The sequence below is a fragment of the Amblyraja radiata genome, chromosome 3 (assembly GCF_010909765.2).
Source record: "Amblyraja radiata isolate CabotCenter1 chromosome 3, sAmbRad1.1.pri, whole genome shotgun sequence".
NCBI classification, from domain to species: domain Eukaryota; kingdom Metazoa; phylum Chordata; class Chondrichthyes; order Rajiformes; family Rajidae; genus Amblyraja; species Amblyraja radiata.
The window spans coordinates 119687110-119711723 of record NC_045958.1 but is presented as its reverse complement, the minus strand read 5'-3'; the positions used below and the strand labels follow the sequence as shown (position 1 = coordinate 119711723).

Sequence of the window (24614 nt, the reverse complement as noted above, 5' to 3'; positions counted from 1 at the left end):
TCTTTCAGTTCCTCTGTCTCCATAGATGCTCTGTCCTCTAGTACATCAGGACTTTTCGGGCCAATCGTGAAAATATACATTGAGTAGACTTCCGTAATGGAGATTGTATCAAAAGCAGCACTACGAGCAAAATATGCAGCATGTAAGAAAAAAACTTCACCGGTCCATTTTGGTCTTCAAGAGTTGGATAGAAATAAGCCCAATATTGTTTGCAGATACTGTAGGCCTGGTAATTGACTCATCCAATGACCACAGACAGCGTTAGTTAAACACGATAATTTCACCATACCAATGTTCTTCAGTATTCAACTATATACACCACAGCCAATCTTTTACCGACCCTTAGATAAAAGGTTACTTTCTACGGGTCCGAAAAAGTGTTTGATCCGAAATGTCACTTGTTGCTTTTCTCCAGAGATGCTTCAGCACTTTTGGTCTATCTTTTCTGCAATAATTTGCAATGTCTGCAGCAAATTAATCAGTAATATGTTCATACTTCATATGTAATCAAAAAGTTTGAGTAACTCAGTGGGTCAGACAGCATCTCTAGAGAAAAGGAAGAGGTTACTTTTTTTCCAGAGATGCTGTCTGACCGGTTGAGTTAGTCCAGCTTTTTGTGTCTATCTTTGGTTTAATTCAGCTTCTGCAGTTCCTTCCTACACATCGAGTCATAGTCATAGAGTGATACAGTGTGGAAACAGGCCCTTCGGTCCCACACCGGCCAACATGTTCCTGCTACACTATTCCCACCTGCCGGCATTTGGACCATATCCCTCCAAACTTGTCCTATCCATGTACCTAACTGTTTCTTAAACATTGGGATAGTCCCAGCCTCAACTACCTCCTCTGGCAGCTTGTTCCATACACCCACCACCCTTTGTGTGGAAACGTTACCGATCAGATTCCTAGTAAATATTTTCACCTTCACCTTGAACCTATGTCCTCTGCTCCTAGATCCCCCTACTCTAGGCAAGAGACTCTGTGCATCTATCCGATGTATTCCTCTCATGATTTTATACGCTGTAAGAGCACCTCCCACCCTCCTGCACTCCAGGGAATAGAGTCCCAGCCACAGATAGAAATAGAGGGTTCTTTGGGGATTTTGTTTCAAGTGTGAAATCCATTTTCCCACATGTTTAATGTGGAATATTCAGGGAAGAAACAGCAGAAGAAATACTAGATTTTAACTTTAACAGAAAAATAGTAGAGAATTAATTTTCAAGAGATACAAGGTCCTTGTGGCTCGAAATAGCCTCAGAGTGCTGAGGAAAGCCTTTGTGCACCATTCAGACACATTCAAAAATGAAATGAACAATTGAATGATTGAAGATTGTTATTTTTTTTTAAATCAACTTTTGGCACTTCAAAAATAACTCCAGATAATTAAAGGCAGCATCCTCCCGTCTTGGAAATTTTAGTTTAATTTAGTTTAGAGATATGCGTGGAAACAGACCCTTTCGGCCCGCCGAGTCCGCACCGACCAGCGATCCCCGCACATTGACACTATCCTACACACACTAGGGACATTTACACATCCACCAAGCCAATTAACCTACAAACCTGCTCGTCTTTGGAGTGTGGGAGGAGACCAGAGATCTCGGAAAAATCCCACGTGATCACGGGGAGAACGTTAAAAACTCCGTACAGACAGCACCCAGAGTCGGGATCGAAACCCGGGTCTCCGGCGCTGCAAGCGCTGTAAGGCAGCAACTCTACCGCTGCTCCGCCGTGCCAACCACAAAATATATCTTTCATCAGCCCGGGTTCTATATCCTGGAGAGAATACTTTCACTGGAAGGTCTGCAGCCATTTCAAGGAGGGCTATTAGAGGAGGGTAAAGAATGCAGGCTTTGGCAGACCCGAAATCAATTAATAAAAAGAAAAAAGGGTAACGTGACGCTACTTTATGAATGCAAGCTGCAGAACAGAATCTCCATAGAAGTGTAATTTTACTTCCATTATGATGTGATATATAATTTAGAAACATAGAAACAATTTAGCATACCTCCGCTTCTCCATTAAGAGACTCTCACTCTTCCTTTCCCAATATTACGAATCCCTATCTCACTTGATTTGGGACGACAGATGGCACAATGGGCTAAGTGTTCGGCTGGCAACCGGAAGGTAGCCGGTTCGAATCCCGCTTGGAGTGCATACCGTCGTTGTGTCCTTGGGCAAGACACTTCACCCACCTTTGCCTGTGTGTGAATGTGTGTGAATGATTGGTGGTGGTCGGAGGGGCCGTAGGCGCAGATTGGCAGCCACGCTTCCGTCAGTCTGCCCCAGGGCAGCTGTGGCTACAGAAGTAGCTTACCACCACCGAGTGTGACTGAGGAGTGAATGAATAATGCGATGTAAAGCGCCTTGAGTATTAGAAAGGCGCTATATAAATCCCATCCATTACTTGAATGAATGAATGCTTTGACTTTGACAAATGACACGTGGCTTTGAAGCCAATTCCATCTATCTCATTGGGGACCCTCGGACTATTTTTGATCAGACTTTACTGGCTTTACCTTGCACTAAACGTTATTCCCTTATCGTGTATCTGTACACTGTGAATGGGTCAATTGTAATGGTGGCCGCTATTTGTATACGGCGGGTATACAAGCAAATAATTTCATAGTGCCTTGTCACAAGTGACAATAAAGTATTCCATTCCATGCCGTTTATCCTCTTTCTGCTGGCTGGTTAGCACACAACAAAAGCGTTTCACTGTACCTCGGTACAATCAACAAAACTGGACTGAACGGATTAAATGGGACAAATAGAAGGCGGTTGCTTTACCTCCCATGGAGACGCGTCGGAACTTTTCCTGCACGGCGGTGTTTTCGGGCGGTGGGCTCCCATGTCCTGCTGCTGCCGTGGCAATGGCAAACGCTGAGGCAGGAGACACAGAGCATCGAGTGTTGTCCATCTCTCTGCAACCAGGTCCCATCACACCAGATTGAACTGCATTATTTAAATATACAAAGGAAGTTCTTAATTCCACCATTGTGTAGGTGCAGTTAGCGCAAACTGTGAGACACCAAATGAGAAGCATTCTAGCTTTTTGCTTTTGACCCTAATGACATTAATTAAGCCATTGCTGAAATTTAAATTAAGTTGGCAATTGTGGTCGATTGTAATATGTTTCGATGCAGAATATGAATACCTGCAGACAGTGAGACTTATGTTGTAAGGCATATTTATAACTTCTGCATTGACTGCGGTAACCTATTTTTTGATGTACATATTTATGCTTGAACTTTTGTACATACAGGTAGTTGTGTTACATGTGCATATACAAATTGAAGATTGTGAATAATTTTACAATGTCAGTATGTTGTAGTACTATTCACCAGCAGAGGGAGCTGCATCATTTTCCTGAAGTATGATCATTCAAACATTTTTGGTAAAGGTCAAGATTGTTTTATTGTCAAACGTGTCAGGACAGGAACAATGACATTCTAACTTGCAGCAACTTTACAGCACAGTAAATGCAACAACACAACAAATAAAAATACAATAATTGATCAGTGATACTCGGTAAAGTCGACCATAATGGTGCAGGCCAAACCACATGGTACCATCTTGAAAGCACAAAGTCCACAGTGGTTCAGTGCTGAATTAGGCTTGTAGTACAGTCTGAAGCAGGGCCTCGACCCAAAACATCACCCTTTCATTCCCTCCAGGGATGTTGCCTGTCCCGCTGAGTTACTCCAGCTTTTTGTGTCTAACTTGTAATACAGTTATGCAGGGCCGTTCAATATCCTGATAATTAATGAGAAAAGGTTGTTCTTGATCCTGAAATGCAATGGTTCTCAAGTTCCTGTAGCTTCTTCCTGACATAAGCTGAGAGATGAGAGCATGGTCACAGTGGTGCGGGTCTTTGATGATATTAGCTGGCTCGTTGAGGCAGTGCTTCCTGCTGATCCTTTCGATGGAGGGGAGGTCAATACCTGCGATGGACCAGACAACGTTCACCACTTTCTTCAGCCTCCTTCATTGTTGGGTGTTCGAATGGCTGAACCAGGCCGTGATCCAACCAGCCTGTACCCTCCCAATCACACACCTGTAGAGGTTTGATGGAGTATTCAGTGACATTAATTGCATCAATGTGCTATGTCCAGCAAAGATCTGGAAAACAAGTCGAGTCTAAAAACTGAAGACCAGTTTTGGCTTTGGCCGATTTTGGAAATAAGATATCAGAATAGATGTACAATGAACACCCAGTTCAAAAATCAAACATCCATCATAACCTCAAGTGCAATTTGCAACATCCACTCCATAGAAATATAGGAAATAGGTGCAGGAGTAGGCCATTCGTCCCTTCGAGCCTGCACCGCCATTCAATATGATCATGGCTGATCATCCAACTCAGTATCCTGTACCTGCCTTCTCTCCATACCCCCTGATCCCTTTAGCCACAAGGGCCACATCTAACTCCTTCTTAAATATAGTCAATGAACTGGCCTCAACTACCTTCTGTGGCAGAGAATTCCAGAGATTCACCACTCTCTGTGTGAAAAATGTTTTTCTCATCTCGGTCCTAAAAGATTTCCCCTTTATCCTTAAACAGTGACCCCTTGTTCTGGACTTCCCCAACATCGGGAACAAAATGTTTCACCATCCACTTTCACCTCTGATGTACCTTCCTCTCCCTAGGGTAACTTTCATGCAACAGCGGTGTACAGTTTAAGAACTCCTTGCAGATGTTCATTTGAGCAGTAATACCAAGGCAAGCAGCCGATGAATAATTTTTCTGGAAATGTCCACCACATATGGCTGGCGCTTTCTCTTTCCTCTTTGTCTTTAGCTCAAGATTGCAGCATCTGCGGTTTCTTGTGACTCAAAGGAGATGAATGTTTTATGAATATGAATATGAATAAGTTTATTGGCCAAGTATGGGCACATACAAGGAATTTGCCTTAGTGCTCCGCTCGCAAGTAACAACACAACATACAGTAAACAATTAAGAGTAGAACATTAAAACATTAAGAATAAAACATTATAGTTTAAACATGTGAATGAAATAAAATACTAGAGCAAAAGGAGGCTACAGACTTTTGGTTATTGAGTAGAGCAACTGCTCGTGGACAAAAGCTGTTTTTATGTTTGGCTGTGGTGGCTTTGACAGTCCGGAGTCGCCTTCCAGAGGGAAGTGATTCAAAGAGTTTGTGGCCAGGGTGCGAGGGGTCAGAGATAATTTTACCCGCTCGCTTCCTGGCCCTTGCAGTGTACTGTTTGTTAATGGGGGGAAGGTTGCAGCCAATAACCTTCTCAGCTGATTAAACGATTCGCTGCAGCCTCCAGTGTCATAATTCAGTGTCATAATGACACTCAAGCCATGGAAGCACAAACTCAAAATTACATTATTCTCTTTGCAAGGTGTTTCTTCCCAGCTGTTATCAGGCAACTGAACCATCCTACTACAACTGGAGAGTACTCCCGAACTATTGGGCTCCCTCGGACTATCTTTGATCAGACTACTAGCTTTATCTTGCACTAAATGTCATTCCCTTACCATGTATCTGTACACTGTGAATGGCTCGATTGTAATCAGTCTTTCCGCTGTCTGGTTAGCATGTAACAAAAGCTTTTCACTGTAGCTCGGTACAGGTGACAATAAACTAAACTGAAACTGATACTGAAAGAATCGTGAAATACTGACAACAGCAAAGGTTTCAGGAATCACAAAATCAACAAACCTGAATTTTCTAATAAATTACATAGTGGTAACAAGCTATGTCTTTTGTGGCCACCTTAACACAACCCTTCAGAAATGCTCAACAGGAGAAAATAGTATAGAGAGTAGCTACCTAGGTCCTTAAACCTGCCCTGACATTCAATATAATGGACCCGCCTATTGACATTTTGTGACTCATAGTCTGGAACACCCAGATCCCTCGTGTAGATGGTTTATGCATGCAACCTATAATGTAGCTACCTCATCACCATTAACCACGCCCCATCATATTAGTATAACTGTGATATCCTCCCTTTGTTTCCTCCCACTTGGTCCCGGTATGCCTGAAGGCTGGATGCAGTCAGTGCTGGGACGTGTGTGCCATGTGCTTTAATAAACACTTAGTAAAGGTTACAGTGTGTCAGTCTATGCACCTTTACACCTCGGAACATCACTCACATAGTCTCCCTCCATTTAGTCTTTTGATTAACAAGGTCAAGATGCAAAGTAAAAAATAATTGCCTTTTTCACACAAAGGTTGGTGGGTGCATGGAACAAGCTGTCAGAGGAGATAGTTGAGGCAGGGACTATCCCATCGTTTAAGAAACAGTTAGACAGGTACATGGTTAGGACAGGTTTGGAGGGATATGGACCAAGCGCAGGCAGGTGGGACTAGTGTAGCTGGGACATGTTGGCCGGTGTGGGCAGGTTGGGCCTGTTTCCACACTGTATCACTCTATGACTCTAAGTTTTATATTCCGAGACCCTATTTACAATGTTGAAAATACCATCCTGACATAATGATGAGTTTCTCAAGTTCAAGTCTTCAAGTGAGTTTATTGTCATGCGTCCCTGATAGGACAATGAAAATCTTGCTTTGCTTCTGCACACAGAACATAGTAGGCATTTACTACAAAACAGATCAGTGTGTCCATATACCATAATATAAATATATACACACATGAATAAATAAACTGATAAAGTGCAAATAACAGATAATGGTTATAATCTTGATAACATCCCATCATTTGTGTACAAACAAATCAAGTGTGTGTGCGTGTGTGTGTGTGTGTTGGCTGCATTAATTATGATGAAACTTAAATCATGGCTAAAAAATGTCACCAGGGTCTCTGAGGGATTAATGTAATTTTCTAGGCACTATATGCTACAGCTGTCTTTGCATGCATCTGATCTGCACCACTACAGTGAAAACACCATCTGGCATTTTCTTGAGACCTGACCCTTCAGGAAGGATGATCCCAAACAGTGTCACTGGTAGCCTGCAAATCCATACTGTTTCTTCACAATCCGTAATAATAAAATGGTTCAAAGAGAGGGTAATTACATCAGTACTCCTGCTAAATTGCTGTGATCACATTGAGGAGTTCAAACGGTGTCAGGAATTCACGCTCATCGTTGGAACTCTGCATCGCGATCACTGCCAGCATTATAATGTATTTCAGAAAGTGAATTTGTCTTATGATCCTTTGTCTTTATATTGGAGCTCATTGCTTCTCTTCTTGATTAAAGATGGACGAGCTCGAATGATCAAGAGTTTTATGGAGAATATTGGATTTTCAGCAATTTAATTTTCCACACAGTTGCAATTTTTATTTTACAGTGTGTGTTGGGAAAATTCACTCTCCTTCATAGATTATAAGGCTATTAATCAAAACAACAGGAGTAAATTGTCTTGAGTTTCCTTAACCCCGCTGTCATAAACAGGATTCCAGCTGGGTTTTCCTTCAAGTTATGGGTGAGTGGGCTTCAGCTCTGGGTGGCGGGCCCTTAGGATGGTGGGGAATTTGGCTCATGGGGGGGGAGGTGTGCCTTCTGCTTGGGAGGAGGACTGGTTGGGGGTGGCAGTTCGTTTTGGGAGGGTAAGTTCGGCTAGGGGGGGACGGAAGGGGGTTGGGAGCTCAGTTCGGGAGAGGTTGAGGGAAAATCAATGGGGTGGGGGGGGGGGGAGAGCTCAGCTTAGGAGGGAAGAGGGCGGAAGGGGCGTTTAGCTCGGGGAGGGTATTTGGGGGAGAAGCTCAGAATGAGGGAGTTTGGTTCAGAGGGAGTTGGCTTAAGGGAGTTCAGATTTGGGGGGTGTGGGTGGATCTTGGCTCAGGATGGAAGGGAGTTCAGTTCGGTGGGGGGGGCAGCGGGTAGTTTGGCTCGGGGGTGAACAGCTTGGCTCGGAAAAGGAAGTGGGGGGAGTTTTGTTCGGAGGAGAGGGTTAGTAGTGTGGCTAGGGGAACTTTGCCCACTAATATGCAGGAAACCAAGGCTATGGTAGTCTACACACACACAAACAACAGGCTGCCATTGTTGGGCTCCTGTCATTACTCCCTCCTACATACAATGCAACTACTTTAAGTGGCTTATCTAAAGATTACAAACACACATCTTACCATTAATTCTGAGCAGTTGCTGGCTGAGGGGATCATGTCTAACACAATATTTCTGTCGGAGTCCTGAGTGTGCCAAGCATGACGAGTTAATTTAAGCAAAAACGAGTAATAACTTTTTCCCCCCCCACAAACTTTAGGCTACTTTAACGATAAATGTTTACACGTGTACGTCTATACAAGGAAGAGATTCAGTTGCATGATAGATGCAAGGAAAGGTCTAATGACTTCATTGATATGTACAATCACATCAGGCTAAAGTGCATTGCAAGGTCTGTTTTGAAGAGTAGCAGACCATTACATATCATCATGTTCATAGGTTCTATGAGCTGAATTAGGCCCTTCGACCCATTAAATCTACTCCACCATTCAATCATGGCTGATCTAGCTCTCCCTCTCAGCCCCATTCTCCTGACCTCCCCATAACCTCTGGCACTCGTATTAATCAGGAATCTGTCAATCTCCGTCTTTAAAATATCCATTGACTTGGCCTCTACAGCTGCCTGTTTCTTATTGTAGTGCTCATTAACTAATACAAATGAATTAATACCAACTCCACTGTCCAGCCCACATCTGCTCTGTCCACAATCTACATGGCAAAAGTCACATAATTAGCTGCAAACAACTTGGTGCATTTAATGTAGCAGCTCCCTGGTGTGATGTCACACAAATTTGGCACAGAACTAGTGTAGCTGGGGTGTTGTTGGCCAGTGTGGGCAAGTTGGGCCGAAGGGCCTGTTTCCACACTGTATCACTCTATGACCACAGAGAAGAAAGGGCAAACTAACACAACCTTGATAAAAGTTGTATGTTTTAAGGTGTTTGGTCAAAGAAGAGACAAAGTTGGAATGTCAGAGAAGTCCAGGAAGGGTATTCCAGAATTCCGGGCCAAAGCAGCCAAATGCATTGGAGAATTGATGATCTTTCTTGCTACAAAGAAAAGCAACATTTTCTGTATGTGTGCTCATTCCATCGACCCATCTACATCTTCCTCAAGTATATTACCATCTTTCCTCACACCTCCACTTTTGTGTCATCTGCAGGTGTGTCCACTGTGCCTTGTACACCGGAGTTCAAATCATTAAAATATATGGTGAAAAACCTGTTACCATAACACTGATCCCTGGAGAACTTCACTGTCTGTTTTCCCCCAATCCAAAAATAACACCACTACCCTCTGCTTCTGGTCACATGTATATGAATAGGACAGGTTTGGAGGGATTTGGGCCAAATGCAGGTAGGTGGGACTAGCGTAGCTGGGACATGTTGGCAGGTGTGGGCAAGTTGTATTGAAGGGCCTGTTTCCATACTGTATCACTCTATGACTTAGCCAGTTTACTAACAATGGTGCTACACCCAATTTTATTCTACAGTTGTCTATTTTGATGACGAACCTACAATGTGGCACTTCATCAAACATCTCCTGAAAGTCCATAAATACCACCTCAACTCAATCTGCCTCGTCAATCTCTCCCAAATTATAGCTTGAAAAAAGTTCAGATCTCACCACGAACTTCTAAACTCTGAGAAATATTGGCCCTGGTTTCTGCAAACATTTCCAAGAGGAGAATTGTAACCGTTGGGATATATGTAGTAAATCATATTAGCATTAGCTTCAGCATTTATCCAGCCCACCACGGACACCAATGTACCATTGTGGGCTCCATCTTTGCTTGATCATTGGTGCCGGCTCTGAGTTGTTCTGACCCCTTTCATATCTCTAGTTTCCCTCTCCCCTGACTCTCAGTTTGAAGAAGGGCCTTGACCCGAAACGTTACCTATTCTTTTTTCCCCACAGAAGCTGAGTTACTCCAGCATTTTGTGTTTATCTTGGTGTAAACCAGCACCTGCAGTTCCTTCCTACCCACCAAATATAAATTATGGGATTAATAGTAAAACAAATATTTCAAAAAAATATTATTAACTTACTCCATTCGTTGCCCTTTCACAAAATGTTTAAGACAGTGACAAAATCTATGAAAAGTATTTTTCCTGTTTTGTGCTTGAAGAATCTCTATCATAGAAACATAGAAAGTTGGTGCAGGAGCAGGCCATTCAGCTCTTCGAGCCAACACCGCCATTCAATATGATGATGGCTGATATTATCAGATTAGCAGATAAAGCAGGCAAACAATTATGGAATAAATTCTGATAATAATAATTAAGTTTACATTTTCTATACCTCTCCTGATGCTTCTTCTTAACTTGCTACATATATCAATGCGGGGATGCTCTGAATTTTCTTCCGTTTGCAGGGGCCACTCTGGCGATGAGGGACCTTTGCTCAGATCCAGTGGTACTTTGCTCGCTACAGGAGGTGGAGAAATAGTTGGGCTGTGAGCAAAGGTCGTACCGGATGTGGACGACGTGGAAAGGTCAAGAGCTCCCGTTCGGGAATTCACCGGCGAGCTGAGCGACAGCTTCCGGGTTCGGACGGGAGAGGACGTCTGAGAGAACGACAGTGGAGGAGGCGATGAAAATTTCCGAGACAGTCCTGGGGATTTGCCATCGTTTGGGTGCTCAGATCGATTGCTTTGATTAGACGCAAAAAACAGTTCCAGTGATCTGTGAATAAAAAGAGAACAGAATGAACTTGTTCATTAAAGGGCAGCACGGCGCTTGCTGACTTACAGCACTTGCTGCGCCGGAGACCCGGGTACGATCCCGACTACAGGTGCTGTAAAATATACACCTAATCGTCACACATTACTTCTCTCCAGAGATGCTGCCCGTCCCGTTGAGTTACTCCAACATTTTTGTGTCTATCTTCGGTGTAAACCAGCAACAAAAACTCTTATGTCAGGCTGGTGTTCATAGACAACAGCTCGGCATTTAATACCATCTTCCCCTCCAAACTGGTTACCAAGCTCACGGATCTGGATCTCTGCGCATCCCACTGCTATTTGATCCTCGACTTCCTCATCCACAGACCACAGTCTGTCCGTATTGGTGGAATGTGTCATCCTCGAAAACAATCAGCAGGGGAGCACCTCAGGGCTGTGTGCTCAGTGTGCTGTACTCACTCTATACTCTTGACTGTGTAGCCGGACATAGTGCGAACTCCATCATCAAGTTCGCCAACAACACCACTGTTGTGGGACGAATCACTGATAGTGATAAGTACAGAAGTGAGATCGACCGATTGACCAAATGGTGCCAGCACAACAACTTGACTCTCAACACCAGCAAATCCAAGGAACTGATTGTGGATTTGGAAGGGGTAGGATAGGGACCCACAAACCTGTTTATATCAATGGGACGATGGTGGAAAGGGTCAAAAGCTTCAAATTCCTGGTCCCAGCACACTGATGCAATTATAAAGAAGGCACATCAGCGCCTCTACTTCCTGAGAAGACTACGGAGAGTCGGTATGTCAAGGAGGACTCTCAAACTTCTACAGGTGCACAGTAGAGAGCATACCGACTGACTGCATCGTGACCTGGTTCGACAACTTGAACGTCCAGGAGTGGGAAGAAAAACAAATGCAGAACGTTGTGACCACTGCTCAGTCCATCATCGGCTCTGACCTCCCCAACATCGAAGGGATCTATCGCAGTCGCTGCCTCAAAAAGGCTGCCAACATCAGCAAAGACCCACACCATCCTGGCCACACACTCATCTCACCGTTGCCATCGGGAAGAATGTACAGGAGGTTGAAATCTGGAACATCCAGGTTCAGGAATAGCTGCTTCCCCACAGCCATCAGGCTATTAAACACAACATCAAACAAGTTCTGAACAATAACAGTCTATTATTACTATTGTACTTTATCTGTTTATTTGTTGTGTATATATATGGTCTATGGTATATGGACACACTGAACTTTTATCTCCTGTTCTTAAGAATTACAAAATTCTTAAGGGGTTGGACAGGCTAGATGCAGGAAGATTGTTCCCGATGTTGGGGAAGTCCAGAACAAGGGGTCACAGTTTAAGGATAAGGGGAAAGTCTTTTAGGACCGAGATGAGAAAAACATTTTTCACACAGAGTGAATCTGTGGAATTCTCTGCCACAGAAGGTAGTTGAGGCCGGTTCATTGGCTATATTTAAGAGGGAGTTAGATGTGGCCCTTGTGGCAAAAGGGATCAGGGGGTATGGAGAGAAGGCAGGTACAGGATACTGAGTTGGATGATCAGCCATGATCATATTGAATGGCGGTGCAGGCTCGAAGGGCCGAATGGCCTACTCCTGCGCCTATTTTCTATGTTTCTATGTTTTGTATTACGTTTACATATTCTGTTGTGCTGCAGCAAGCAAGAATTTCATTGTCCTATATGGGACACAGGACAATAAAACTCTCTTGACTCTTGATCTGCAGTTCCTTCCTTCCGACACTAAATATAAGCCAAACCTACTATAATCAAGTATTTTTTTAATAGTGCTGATGGTCTCCATCAATGGACATGGTCAGTCTGAGCCCAAATGCCAGGGCAGTGAGTGCATTGTTGAGCTTGAGGACCCAATACCCCTGCCCAATCTGACAATGGTGCTGCCTGATCTGCTAGCCACTGCCTATTGCCTTTCCACTACATAAAGTATGTTTGCTCTGATTCAGCGGGGTGATGAGCAGTGGATTAAACAATGCGACGGCTCTCTTTTAAATTAGAACTTCAAGTAGGTTTTCTTTAACAATTGCTAGAATGTATAGAAATGCTAAGGAAGGAACTGCTGATGCTGGTTTATACCGAAGGTAGATACAAAGTGCTGGAGTAACTCAGCGGGTTATGCTGCATCTCTGGAGAAAAGGAACGGGTAACGTTTCAGGTCAGAACCCTTATAGAACAGGATAAAATGCTTCCTGCATCCTGGGGGCATGAACATTGAATTCTCCCAATTTTGTTAGCCCTTGCTGTCTCCTCTCTTTCCTCAGCCCTCGGGCTGCCTCCTCCCATCCCTCAGCCTTCGGGCTCCTCCGCCTTTGTCCTTTCTTCTCCCCGCCCCCACCCCCCCCCCCCCCCACCCCCACTCCCCATCAGTCTGAAGAAGGGTTTTGGCCCGAAACGGTGCCTATTTCCTTCGCTCCATAGATGCTGCAGTACCCGCTGAGTTTCTCCAGCATTTTTGTGTACCTTCCATTTTCCAGCATCTGCAGTTCCTTCTTAAACAGGATAAAGGTGCTGTTGGACAAGACTTTAAACCAGTGGTGCTTAACCTTTTTGGCCCCACGACCCCATCAGACATTTTTGGTCAGTACCGTGACCCCCCGAAACAAAAATTGAACAAAAAACAGCCCGATTTATTAAAACATGTCTGCCAATATTCAGTCAATGGGATGACTGAACTTGCTTCGCAGCCACAAGGCGATCAAAACGAGGACGAATGCTCATGTCAGCTTCGATCACAAGCTTATTGCGTGTCTTCGTGTTCAGAGTTACCATGGTTGAGAATCCAGCCTCACAGTAATAGGTTGAGGGGGACTGGACCAACAGGGTCAGGGCCCTCTTTGAAAGATCAGGACACTCCTTCACTTTCAGCCAAAACGTGGCCAGCTCTTGCTCCATGAAGTCACTCTTGAGCTGCGCATCTTCACGAATGCGGTAAAACTCAACCTTCGCAGCCACGTCTGTATCGCTGATGGCACCATCTTCAACAGAAAAGGGTCAGACGATCCACTCATCACGAGAGCGGTCGTACAGTCCGGGGAAGTAACGTTTAATGACTTCACTAATTGCCAGAAGGTGGGTTGAGATCTCCTCATGGAAGTGGCATTCAGCATCTGCCATAGCATCCAGGAGAGGTTTCATCTCGCATTGGCAGAATCCTGGAGGGGACGGGGGACAGGGGCTGTCTCCCTCATGTTTTGAGAGGTAGGGGACAATCCCCCCCCCCCCCCCCCATGTTTTGTGAAACATGTTGCAGCAAAAACGCCACCACAGCCTCTGTCAGCCAGCTCCATGATGGTAAGTCCACAGGCTCTGCGACCGGAGCCCTCGAGGTTGATTCCAGTTGGAGGGCGCCAGCTCCTAGAATCTGGCAGCCCGGGCGGGACTAGCTGCGGTTCCCAGGTCAGCTCACCTGCCCCAGGACTGGCTGTAGCACCCAGGTCGCGAAAACTAATTGAAAAAAAGTACGCCTGCGGGCCGGATGATTTTGGGTTACAGGCTGGATCCGGCCCGTGGGCCCTGGGTTGCCGACCCCTGTCCTAGATGTTAGGCCTCATTGTGTCCCCCCCCCATGTTTTAAAAGCGATTTCCACCCATGCAGGGAAGATAGCCGTGTCACCGTCCTGGACTCTTCTCTGGTAAAGGTGAAACTTCCTCCTGAACGCTGCCACTTTATCACTAGCCATGTGTAGCATTGGGAGGTTTCCTTGAAATAACGGGTTCAAGGAATTCACCTTGGCGAAGAAGTCAGCCAAATACGCAACCTTCGTCATGAATAGTTCATCCTGCATCTTTTCCTGAAGCTGATTCTCCTCTCTCCAAGAACAGCGCTATTTCCTCTCAAAGGTGAATCACACGATTGAGAACTTTACCACGTGAAAGCCAGCACACGTGGAATATCAGAACAGTGAAGTCAGGCGCCCATTTCTTCACACTTCACTTTGAAGATTCTTGAGTTTGCTGCGTTCCCTCGGTTGTGGTTCACAATCTTCACCACATCTGAAATCACTTCTCGAAGACCAGGATGGAGAGTCTTCTTCGCTAAAGCATGGCGATGTATCATGCAGTGGGTGAAGGAGACATGGAGAGCGACATCCTTCACGAAGGCTTTGAAGCCGGATCTGCAATCGACCATGGAAGGTGCCCCATCTGTACACACCCCGACAAGGCGTTCCCAGCCAAGCTCATGTTGATGAGGAAGGCTTCCAGCATTCTGAACACATCTTCTCCCCGAGTGGTAGTGGCCAATGGCTCAGAGAACAGGTACTCCTCCTTCATGGCTTCTCCAGTCGAGGTAACGAATGTAGACTAGCAGTTGGGAACATGAGGCAACATCTGTTGACTCGTCCAGTTGCAGTGAATACACTGGACTGCTCTTCACAGCGCTCACTACTTGCAGCAGAATATCATTACTCATATTCGAGATTCGACTTTTGACTGTGTCATTCGAAAGGGAAATCTGCCTGAACTTGTTTGACTGCTGTTCCCCCAGCACCAACTTCACTGCTTCGAGAGGGCATGGCTTGATAAGCTCTTCACCGACGGTGTGTGATTTCTTAGTCTGTGCCATTCGATAAGCAATCCGGTATGAAGCCTCCAACACTGCTTCATTTTCACGAGCGCAGTTTCCCGCCAAATCGATGCGGGAACCCTTGAGTGCGGCTTCTTTTAGTTTGAAATAGTCCACGCCCTTCCCCGCCAGGTCGCTGTGACAAGACTCCAAATGGATCTTCAGAGTTTGCTGGGCTTCATGCTCTCGTGGCTCAAAACCTTGGCACAGATAACACACTGCGGTTAGACAGTTAGACAGTTGCATGGCTAGGACAGGTTTGGAGGAAAATGGACGAAACGCAGGCAGGTGGGACTAGTGTAGATGGGACATTTTGGTGGGTGTGAGCAAGTTGGGCCGAAGGGCCTGTTTCCACAATGTATCACTCTATGATAGAACTAATGTACGGGCGATTGTTGACCGGCGTGGATTTGGTGAATCCAAGACTCTATGGATTGCAACCTTGTCGTGGTCGGGGAGCTTGTGTGTCTCAGTGACCCCTAGAGCTATGCCAGCGGGAGATTCATCTCCTGTTAGGGTCTCCCATGCTGGACAGGTCGAAGGGTAGGGGCGAGACGAAGAGCGATCCACTGGTCCTCCAGGTTGGAGGTTGAGCACAGGGCTAACAACCCTGTCTTGTAAAACAAATATGTTATGGAAACAACAACTGAAGGAATCAATACCACTGAGTTGAGGACCTTCGTTGCTGCCCTACATGCCAGAAAGCATAATAGGCAGTAAGTAAGTAAGTAAGTAAGTATGACTCTATGGCAGGTAGACAAAACTGCTGGAGGAACTCAGTGGGTGAGGCAGCATCTATCGAGAGAAGGAATAGGAGACGTTTCGGGTCGAGACCTTCGACCCATAACGTTGCCTATTCCTTCTCTCCATAGATGCTGCCTCACCCGCTGAGTTCCTCCAGCAGTTTTGCCCACCTTCAATTTTTCCAGCATCTGCAGTTCCTTCTTAAACATATAATTCTATGGCTATGAGCATTTAAATGCCAAGCGATCACTATCTCGAATAAGAGAAAACTTTATCCACATATGCCCCAACCTTTTAACAGCACCACCACCGCTGAATTCCCCCACCATCAAAAGCACTGAAGTCCTGAAGCTGAACCAGGCTAAGATTCTATAAATTACCACAAATTCCAATGCTTGTTCCTCTCAGCCCTACCTGACAGGGATGGAGGTGAAAGGTTTCCTGTAGATGTCTGCCAGTTTCTCCAGGACCACAAGGGCAGTGCTGAATATTCGGTAGGTGTGGAGAAAGGTGTTGAGGAAGTCGATGCTGAGGAAGCGCAGGTCGGTCACTCGCTCCAGCAGCCTCTCCACACTAGCGTAGCGGATCTGAGGCACTTTACAGGAGTTCAGTGTCTTACTGAAGCAGATGTCAGCATCATCACTGTGAAGTCGGATGTCTGACCTGAGGAAGATAACGACAACTTCATCAATCCACAACCCCCTTCAGCAACATGTTTAATTCAGATAGACACAACATGCTGGAGTAACTCAGCGGGACAGGCAGCATCTCTGGAGAGAAGGAATGGGTGACCTTTCGGGTCGAGACCCTTCTTCAGACACAAGGAGCTTGAAGAAGGGTCTCGATCCGAAACATCACCCATTCCTTCTCTCCACAGATGCTGCCGGTCCTGCTGAGTTACTCCAGCATGTTGTGTCCATCTTCGGTGGAAACCAGCAGCTGCAGTTCCTTCCTATACTAATGTTTCCCTTTAGTTTAGTTTAGAGATACAGAGCAGAAACAGGCCCTTTGGCTCACCGAGTCCGCGCTTCCCAGCGATCCCCGTACACTAACACTATCCTACACACACTGCAGACAATGTACAATGATACCTAGCCAATTAATCTACAAACCTGTACGTCTTTGGAGTGTGGGAGGAAACCCCGGAGAAAACCCACGTGGTCACGGGGAGAACATAGAAACATAGAAACATAGAAATTAGGTGCAGGAGTAGGCCATTCGGCCCTTCGAGCCTGCACCGCCATTCAATATGATCTTGGCTGATCATCCAACTCAGTATCCCGTATCTGCCTTCTCTCCATACCCTCTGATCCCCTTAGCCACAAGGGCCACATCTAACTCCCTCTTAAATATAGCCAATGAACTGGCCTCGACTATCCTCTGTGGCAGAGAGTTCCAGAGGTTCACCACTCTCTGTGTGAAAAAAGTTCTTCTCATCTCGGTTTTAAAGGATTTCCCCCTTATCCTTAAGCTGTGACCCCTTGTCGTGGACTTCCCCAACATCGGGAGCAATCTTCCTGCATCTAGCCTGTCCAACCCCTTAAGAATTTTATAAGTTTCTATAAGATCCCCTCTCAATCTCCTAAATTCTAGAGAGTATAAACCAAGTCTATCCAGTCTTTTTTCATAAGACAGTCCTGACATCCCAGGAATCAGTCTGGTGAACCTTCTCTGCACTCCCTCTAGGGCAATAATGTCCTTCCTCAGATTTGGAGACCAAAACTGTACGCAATACTCAAGGTGTGGTCTCACCAAGACCCCGTACAACTGGAGTAGAAGCTCCCTGCTCCTATACTCAAATCCTTTTGCTATGAAAGCTAACATACCATTCGCTTTCTTCACTACCTGCTGCACCTGCATGCCTACTTTCAATGACTGGTGTACCATGACACGCAGGTCTCGCTGCATCTCCCCTTTTCCTAGTCGGCCACCATTTAGATAATAGTCTGCTTTCCTGTTTTTGCCTCCAAAATGGATAACCTCACATTTATCCACATTATAATGCATCTGCCAAACATTTGCCCACTCACCCAGCCTATCCAAGTCACCTTGCAATCTCCTAGCATCCTCCTCACAGCTAACACTGCCCCCCAGCTTAGTGTCATCCGCAAACTTGGAGATATTGCCTTCAATTCCCTCATCCAGATCATTAATATATATTGTAAATAGCTGGGGTCCCAGCACTGAGCCTTGCGGTACCCCACTAGTCACTGCCTGCCATTGTGAAAAGGACCCGTTTACTCCTACTCTTTGCTTTCCTGTTTGTCAGCCAGTTCTCTATCCACATCAATACTGAACCCCCAATGCCGTGTGCTTTAATGTGTATACTAATCTCTTATGTGGGACCTTGTCGAAAGCCTTCTGGAAGTCCAGATACACTACATCCACTGGTTCTCCCCTATCCACGCTACTAGTTACATCCTCGAAAAATTCTATAAGATTCGTCAGACATGATTTACCTTTTGTAAATCCATGCTGACTTTGTCCAATGATTTCACCACTTTCCAAATGTGCTGCTATCCCATCTTTAATAACTGACTCTAGTAGTTTCCCCACTACCGATGTTAGACTAACTGGTCTGTAATTCCCCGTTTTCTCTCTCCCTCCCTTCTTAAAAAGTGGGGTTACGTTTGCTACCCGCCAATCCTCAGGAACTACTCCAGAATCTAAAGAGTTTTGAAAGATTATTACTAATGCATCCACTATTTCTGGAGCTACTTCCTTAAGTACTCTGGGATGCAGCCTATCTGGCCCTGGGGATTTATCGGCCTTTAATCCATTCAATTTACCCAACACCACTTCCCGGCTAACCTGGATTTCACTCAATTCCTCCAACTCCTTTGACCCGCGGTCCCCTGCTATTTCCGGCAGATTATTTATGTCTTCCTTAGTGAAGACGGAACCAAAGTAGTTATTCAATTGGTCCGCCATATCCTTGTTCCCCATGATCAACTCACCTGTTTCTGACTGCAAGGGACCTACATTTGTTTTAACTAATCTCTTTCTTTTCACATATCTATAAAAACTTTTGCAGTCAGTTTTTATGTTCCCTGCCAGTTTTCTTTCATAATCTATTTTTCCTTTCCTAATTAAGCCCTTTGTCCTCCTCTGCTGGTCTCTGAATTTCTCCCAGTCCTCCGGTATGCTGCTTTTTCTGGCTAATTTGTACGCATCATCCTTCGCTTTGATACTATCCCTGATTTCCCTTGTTATCCACGGATGTACTACCTTCCCTGATTTATTCTTTTGCCAAACTGGGATGAACAATTTTTGTAGTTCATCCATGCAGTCTTTAAATGTCTTCCATTGCATATCCACCGTCAACCCTTTTAGAATTAATTGCCAGTCAATCTTGGCCAATTCACGTCTCATACCCTCAAAGTTACCTTTCTTTAAGTTCAGAACCATTGTTTCTGAATTAACAATGTCACTCTCCATCCTAATGAAGAACTCAACCATATTATGGTCACTCTTGCCCAAGGGGGCACGTACAACAAGACTGCTAACTAACCCTTCCTCATTACTCAATACCCAGTCTAAAATAGCCTGCTCTCTCGTTGGTTCCTCTACATGTTGATTTAGATAACTATCCCGCATACATTCCAAGAAATCCTCTTCCTCAGCACCCCTGCCAATTTGATTCACCCAATCTATATGTAGATTGAAGTCACCCATTATAACGGTTTTGCCTTTGTCAGCACGCATTTCTAATTTCCTGTTTGATACCATCTCCAACTTCACTACTACTGTTAGGTGGCCTGTACACAACACCCACCAGCGTTTTCTGCCCCTTAGTGTTTCGCAGCTCTACCCATACCGATTCCACATCCTGCAAACTAATGTCCTTCCTTTCCATTGCGTTAATCTCCTCTCTAATCAGCAACGCTACCCCACCTCCTTTTCCTTTCTCTCTATCCCTCCTGAATATTGAATATCCCTGGATGTTCAGCTCCCAGCCTTGGTCACCCTGGAGCCATGTCTCCGTGATCCCAACTATATCATAGTCATTAATAGCTATCTGCACATTCAACTCATCCACCTTATTACGAATGCTCCTTGCATTGAGACACAAAGCCTTCAGGCTTGTTTTTACAACACTCTTACCCCTTATACAATTATGTTGAAAAGTGGCCCTTTTTGATTTTTGCCCTGGTTTTGTCTGCCTGCCACTTTTACTTTTCACCTTGCTACCTATTGCTTCTACCCTCATTTTACACCCCTCTGTCTCTACGCTCACACATTTAAGAAACCCTTTCCCTTTAACTCCATCCTCCACTATCCCATTCGACACCCCACCCCCCTTATTCAGTTTAAAACCACCCGTGTAGCAGTGGCAAACCTGCCTGCCAGAATGCTGGTCCCACACCTGTTAAGATGCAATCCGTCCCTTTTGTACAGTTCCCCCTTACCCCAAAACAGATCCCAGTGATCTAAGAATCTAAATCCCTGCCCCGTGCACCAGTTCCTCAGCCACACGTTCAGGTCCCGTATCTCCCTGTTCCTGCTCTCGCCAGCACGAGGAACTGGAAGCAAACCGGAGATAACAACCCTGGAGGTCCTGCTTTTCAGCATTTTTCCGAGCTCTCTAAAGTCACGCTGCAGAATATTCATCCCTTTCTTTCCGACATCGTTTGTGCCGACATGCACTACCACTTCCGGATGTTCACCTTCGCCCTTGAGGATTTTCTGCACTCTGTCCGTGACATCCTGGATCCTGGCACCAGGAAGGCAGCACACCATCCTCGCATCCCGTCTGTTGCCGCAGAAACCCCTGTCCGTACCTCTCACAATGGAGTCTCCCACTACAATGGCGTTGCCTGCCTTAGGCCTTTTTGGTTTTGGCTCAACAGCCCTATTCGCATCACAAGCCAGTCCGCCGCCCAGTGTAAACACCTCTTCTGTCCCGACAGCTTCTAAGTGGGTGAACCTGTTCACAAGAGGTACAACACCCGGGGAAGTTGGCATTCCATGCTTCCCTCCCGTTCTCACTGTCTCCCACCTTCTCTCTTCCAGTACCTTAGGTGTAACAATTGTACTGTAGGACTTGTCGAGGAACGACTCCGTTTCTCGGACGAACCGGAGGTCATCCACTTGCTTCTCAAGTTCCCCAACACGGCCCTTCAGGAGCTCTACCTGGATGCACTTCTCGCATTTGTAGCAGCCAGAGGCACCAGCGGTGTCCTTGACCTCCCACATACTGCAAGCATCGCACTGAATCAGCTTGCCTGACATCTCCTTCTTTCGTCTCTACCTCTCAAGCGTATTGCGTGGTCTCCTCTCCGAAGACTCTCGAGCCAAAGACTCACACTTCCCTCGCAAGGCCGCTCACTCACTGCCGCTCGCTAAGAGCCGTCTTGCTTAAATTGACTGATAAATTGCCTGATTTACCAATTTACAAACCAAATTCCTCAGTTTTCAACTGTTTTCCCGGCACTGACTCACTTCTCTCCTCCCACTTGGGCTAGAGCCAATCAGTCGTATCTCTTGCTCAGCTCCTGCTGCTGTTGCTCCCAAAGCAACAGCAGTTCTGAGTAAAGTCTGCCTGTCCTTGGCCTCTACTTTGACTGTTTTCACTTCTCTCCTCCCACTTGGGCTAGAGCCAATCAGTCGTATCTCTTGCTAATCTCCTGCTGCTGTTGCTCCCAAAGCAACAGCAGTTCTGAGTAAAGTCTGCCTGTCCTTGGCCTCTACTTTGACTGTTTTCACTTCTCTCCTCCCACTTGGGCTAGAGCCAATCAGTCGTATCTCTTGCTAATCTCCTGCTGCTGTTGCTCCCAAAGCTACAGCAGAACATACAAACCCTGTACAGACAGCACCCATAGTCAGCATCGAACCCGGGCTTGATTGACTAATGTTTAAATGAGCCGGTAAACAATGCTTTTAATTATGCCTTTCCGCTGCCTGCTTAAAGAGCCTGTCCCACGAGCATGCGATTCCATGCGGCAAGCGCAACCTAAAGGGCTGGTCCCTCCAGCATGCGCCTGCATGCGGCAATTGCGACCTAACCAGAAGCGGGGGCCGCGCGGAGGTCGAGTGAGTGCATTAAGTTCGAGCGAAGTCTGCGGGAAGTTCGTGCGTGACGTATGGCGTCGAGGCGGTTGCAGGCCGGCAGGCCGTTGCCGCGCGGAATTTTTAAACACGGTCAGTTTTTCGGAGCACCGCGCGATGTCGGGACCAGCTCCGCACAACTCCATTTGGCTCCGGCGATCGAAGTGGGACCAACCCCGCGAGGCCGTATGGCTCAGGCGACCACGTTAGGTCGCGCTTGCCTCATGGAGTCGCTTATGTCGCGCTTGCCGCATGGAGTCGCATGTTCGTGGGACAGGCCCTTTACTACTTGCCATGAGGTCAGAATGTGTAGCAGCATTGGTATTCATTTCATAGTTTTCAAGGAACATTTCAGCCATAGTGCATTGTTGATTTGCCCTCACTGTGTGGGTCTACTGTGTGGTGGCAGGTAGGAAGCAGCGTTCAGTAGGAGCTGCCATCTCAGGCAACATGTGCAGTGCACGTACAAAGTGACTGGCAACATTGGAGTGGGGGAAGCCAAGGGAGCTCACCAGTGCAATTCAAAGAGGCTTCTAAAACTTGGTCTGCAAGGTGACGGTGGTGCAAGTGTGAATGCATTATTTTGATATGGGTAGGGGTGGGGTGGGGGTGGGTGCAGTGGGGGATTTGTTGCAAGGGACCTCATTGAAGAGATGACAGCCAAAGCAGAGGAGAGGATGCGGAAGCACAGTGGTTCCATCGCTAGACAACATCCAGAGGTACAGGCCATTGTTGAAAACATAAAATCATGTAACATGTATAAAATCATGAGAGGAATAGATTGGGTTGATGCACAAAGTCTCTTGCCCAGAGTAGGTGATTCGAGAAGGGCATAGGTTTAAGGTGAAGTGGGAAAGATTTTATCGGAGTCGAACGGGTAACTTTTTCCACACAAGGGGTGGCGGGTGTATGGAACGAGCTGCCGGAGGAGGTAGTTGAGGCTAGGATTATCGCAATGCCAGAAGCAATTAGATATATGGATAAGACAGGTTTAGAGGGATATGGACCAAACGCAGGCAGGTAGGACTAGTGTAGATGGGACATTGTTGGCTGGTGTGAGCAAGTTGGGCCGCAGGGCCTGTTTCCACACTGTATGTCAGGACTTTCATATGAAGAAAGACTGGATAGACTCGGCTTGTACTCGCTAGAATTCAGAAGATTGAGGGGGGATCTTATAGAAACTTACAAAATTCTTAAGGGGTTGGATAGGCTAGATGCAGGAAGATTGTTCCCGATGTTGGGGAAGTCCAGAACAAGGGGTCACAGTTTAAGGATAAGGGGGAAATCTTTTAGGACCGAGATGAGGAAAACATTTTTTACACAGAGAGTGGTGAATCTCTGGAATTCTCTGCCACAGAATGTAGTTGAGGCCAGTTCATTGGCTACATTTAAGAGGGAGTTAGATGTGACCCTTGTGGCTAAGGGGATCAGGGGGTATGGAGAGAAGGCAGGTACAGGATACTGAGTTGGATGATCAGCCATGATCATATTGAATGGCGGTGCAGGCTCGAAGAGCCGAATGGCCTACTCCTGCACCTATTTTCTATGTTTCTATGTATCACTCTATGACACTATAAGGTTAAATCCTACCACAGCAGCTGGGAATTTAAATACTAATGATTAAATAATTTTGAAAATTAAAAACCTCGTTTCACTAATGGTGCCCATCGGTTATGGGAGGATGGCATATTTTAAGGAATCCTTAAAGTTAAGATCTACCAACAGCACAATGGGCAAGATTCTTTGTTGCGAGGTTTGAGCAGCCTGGCAGCTTTGTTTTTTTACCCCTTTTTTCAAGTGAACTTTGTGAATGAATGGAGGGTGAAAATAAATCAATAGCTGCATTGTTTGGCATTACCAGAAAAGAAAATTGTGGGCCGGTGTGGGCAAATTGGGCCGAAGGGCCTGTTTCCACACTGTATCACTCCATGAATCTATGACCCCCCCCCCCCCCCCCCTCCCCCATTGGGTCAATTTTTGTCGAAATCACCCCTGCAAATCACTTACCTTATCATATGAGGCACAGTCACTTTTGAATATTCCTCAAACACATTGGTCATGAGACCATTGCACCGTATGTTGTCTATACACTGCAATAATACAAACTCCAAACCATTAGAACCACAATGATATTTTCCATTAGATGCAAAGCAACTCAGAGGAGAAAATAAGTTAAAATAATCTAATCTTCAATAGTTTTACAGGAAATAAAATGCATGAGAAGATGCTTTTAGTAATTTTGTTTCATTTTCTCAGTGATGGAGTTGAATGCCTAGATCAATTGTGTGTCTCTGAGAGACACAAGAAGCATGCTCCATAAACTGCCCAAGGAACGGTCACTCTCCAGACTAGCACATAACACCATTACAGACCACCAGTGGTGTTGATGAACCTACTCTGCTAAAATGCTTTAGAAGCCTTTAATATTATTGAACATGAATTACAACTTGCATTTATGTAGCACTTTAATATAGGGAAAGATCTCCTAAGACAGTAGATAAATGACACGGTGGCACAGCGGTAGAGTTGCTGCCTTACAGTACCAAAGACCCAGGCTCAATCTTGACTATGGGTGCTGTCTGTAC

The 24614-nt window shown here is 45.7% G+C and overlaps 1 protein-coding gene across 1 annotated transcript in view; it reads right to left on the bottom strand.

Annotated features, from left to right (window-relative positions):
- Positions 1 to 24614, bottom strand: part of rasgrf2 (Ras protein specific guanine nucleotide releasing factor 2) — a 225554-nt gene that overhangs the window by 46779 nt on the left and 154161 nt on the right. Inside the window, exons 13-16 of the mRNA XM_033018742.1 lie at positions 24037 to 24119; positions 16396 to 16644; positions 10247 to 10629; positions 2788 to 2952 (exon numbers count right to left, since the gene is read on the bottom strand). Coding sequence (XP_032874633.1) covers positions 2788 to 2952; positions 10247 to 10629; positions 16396 to 16644; positions 24037 to 24119 — 880 coding nt within the window. The remainder of the gene's footprint in view (positions 1 to 2787; positions 2953 to 10246; positions 10630 to 16395; positions 16645 to 24036; positions 24120 to 24614) is intronic.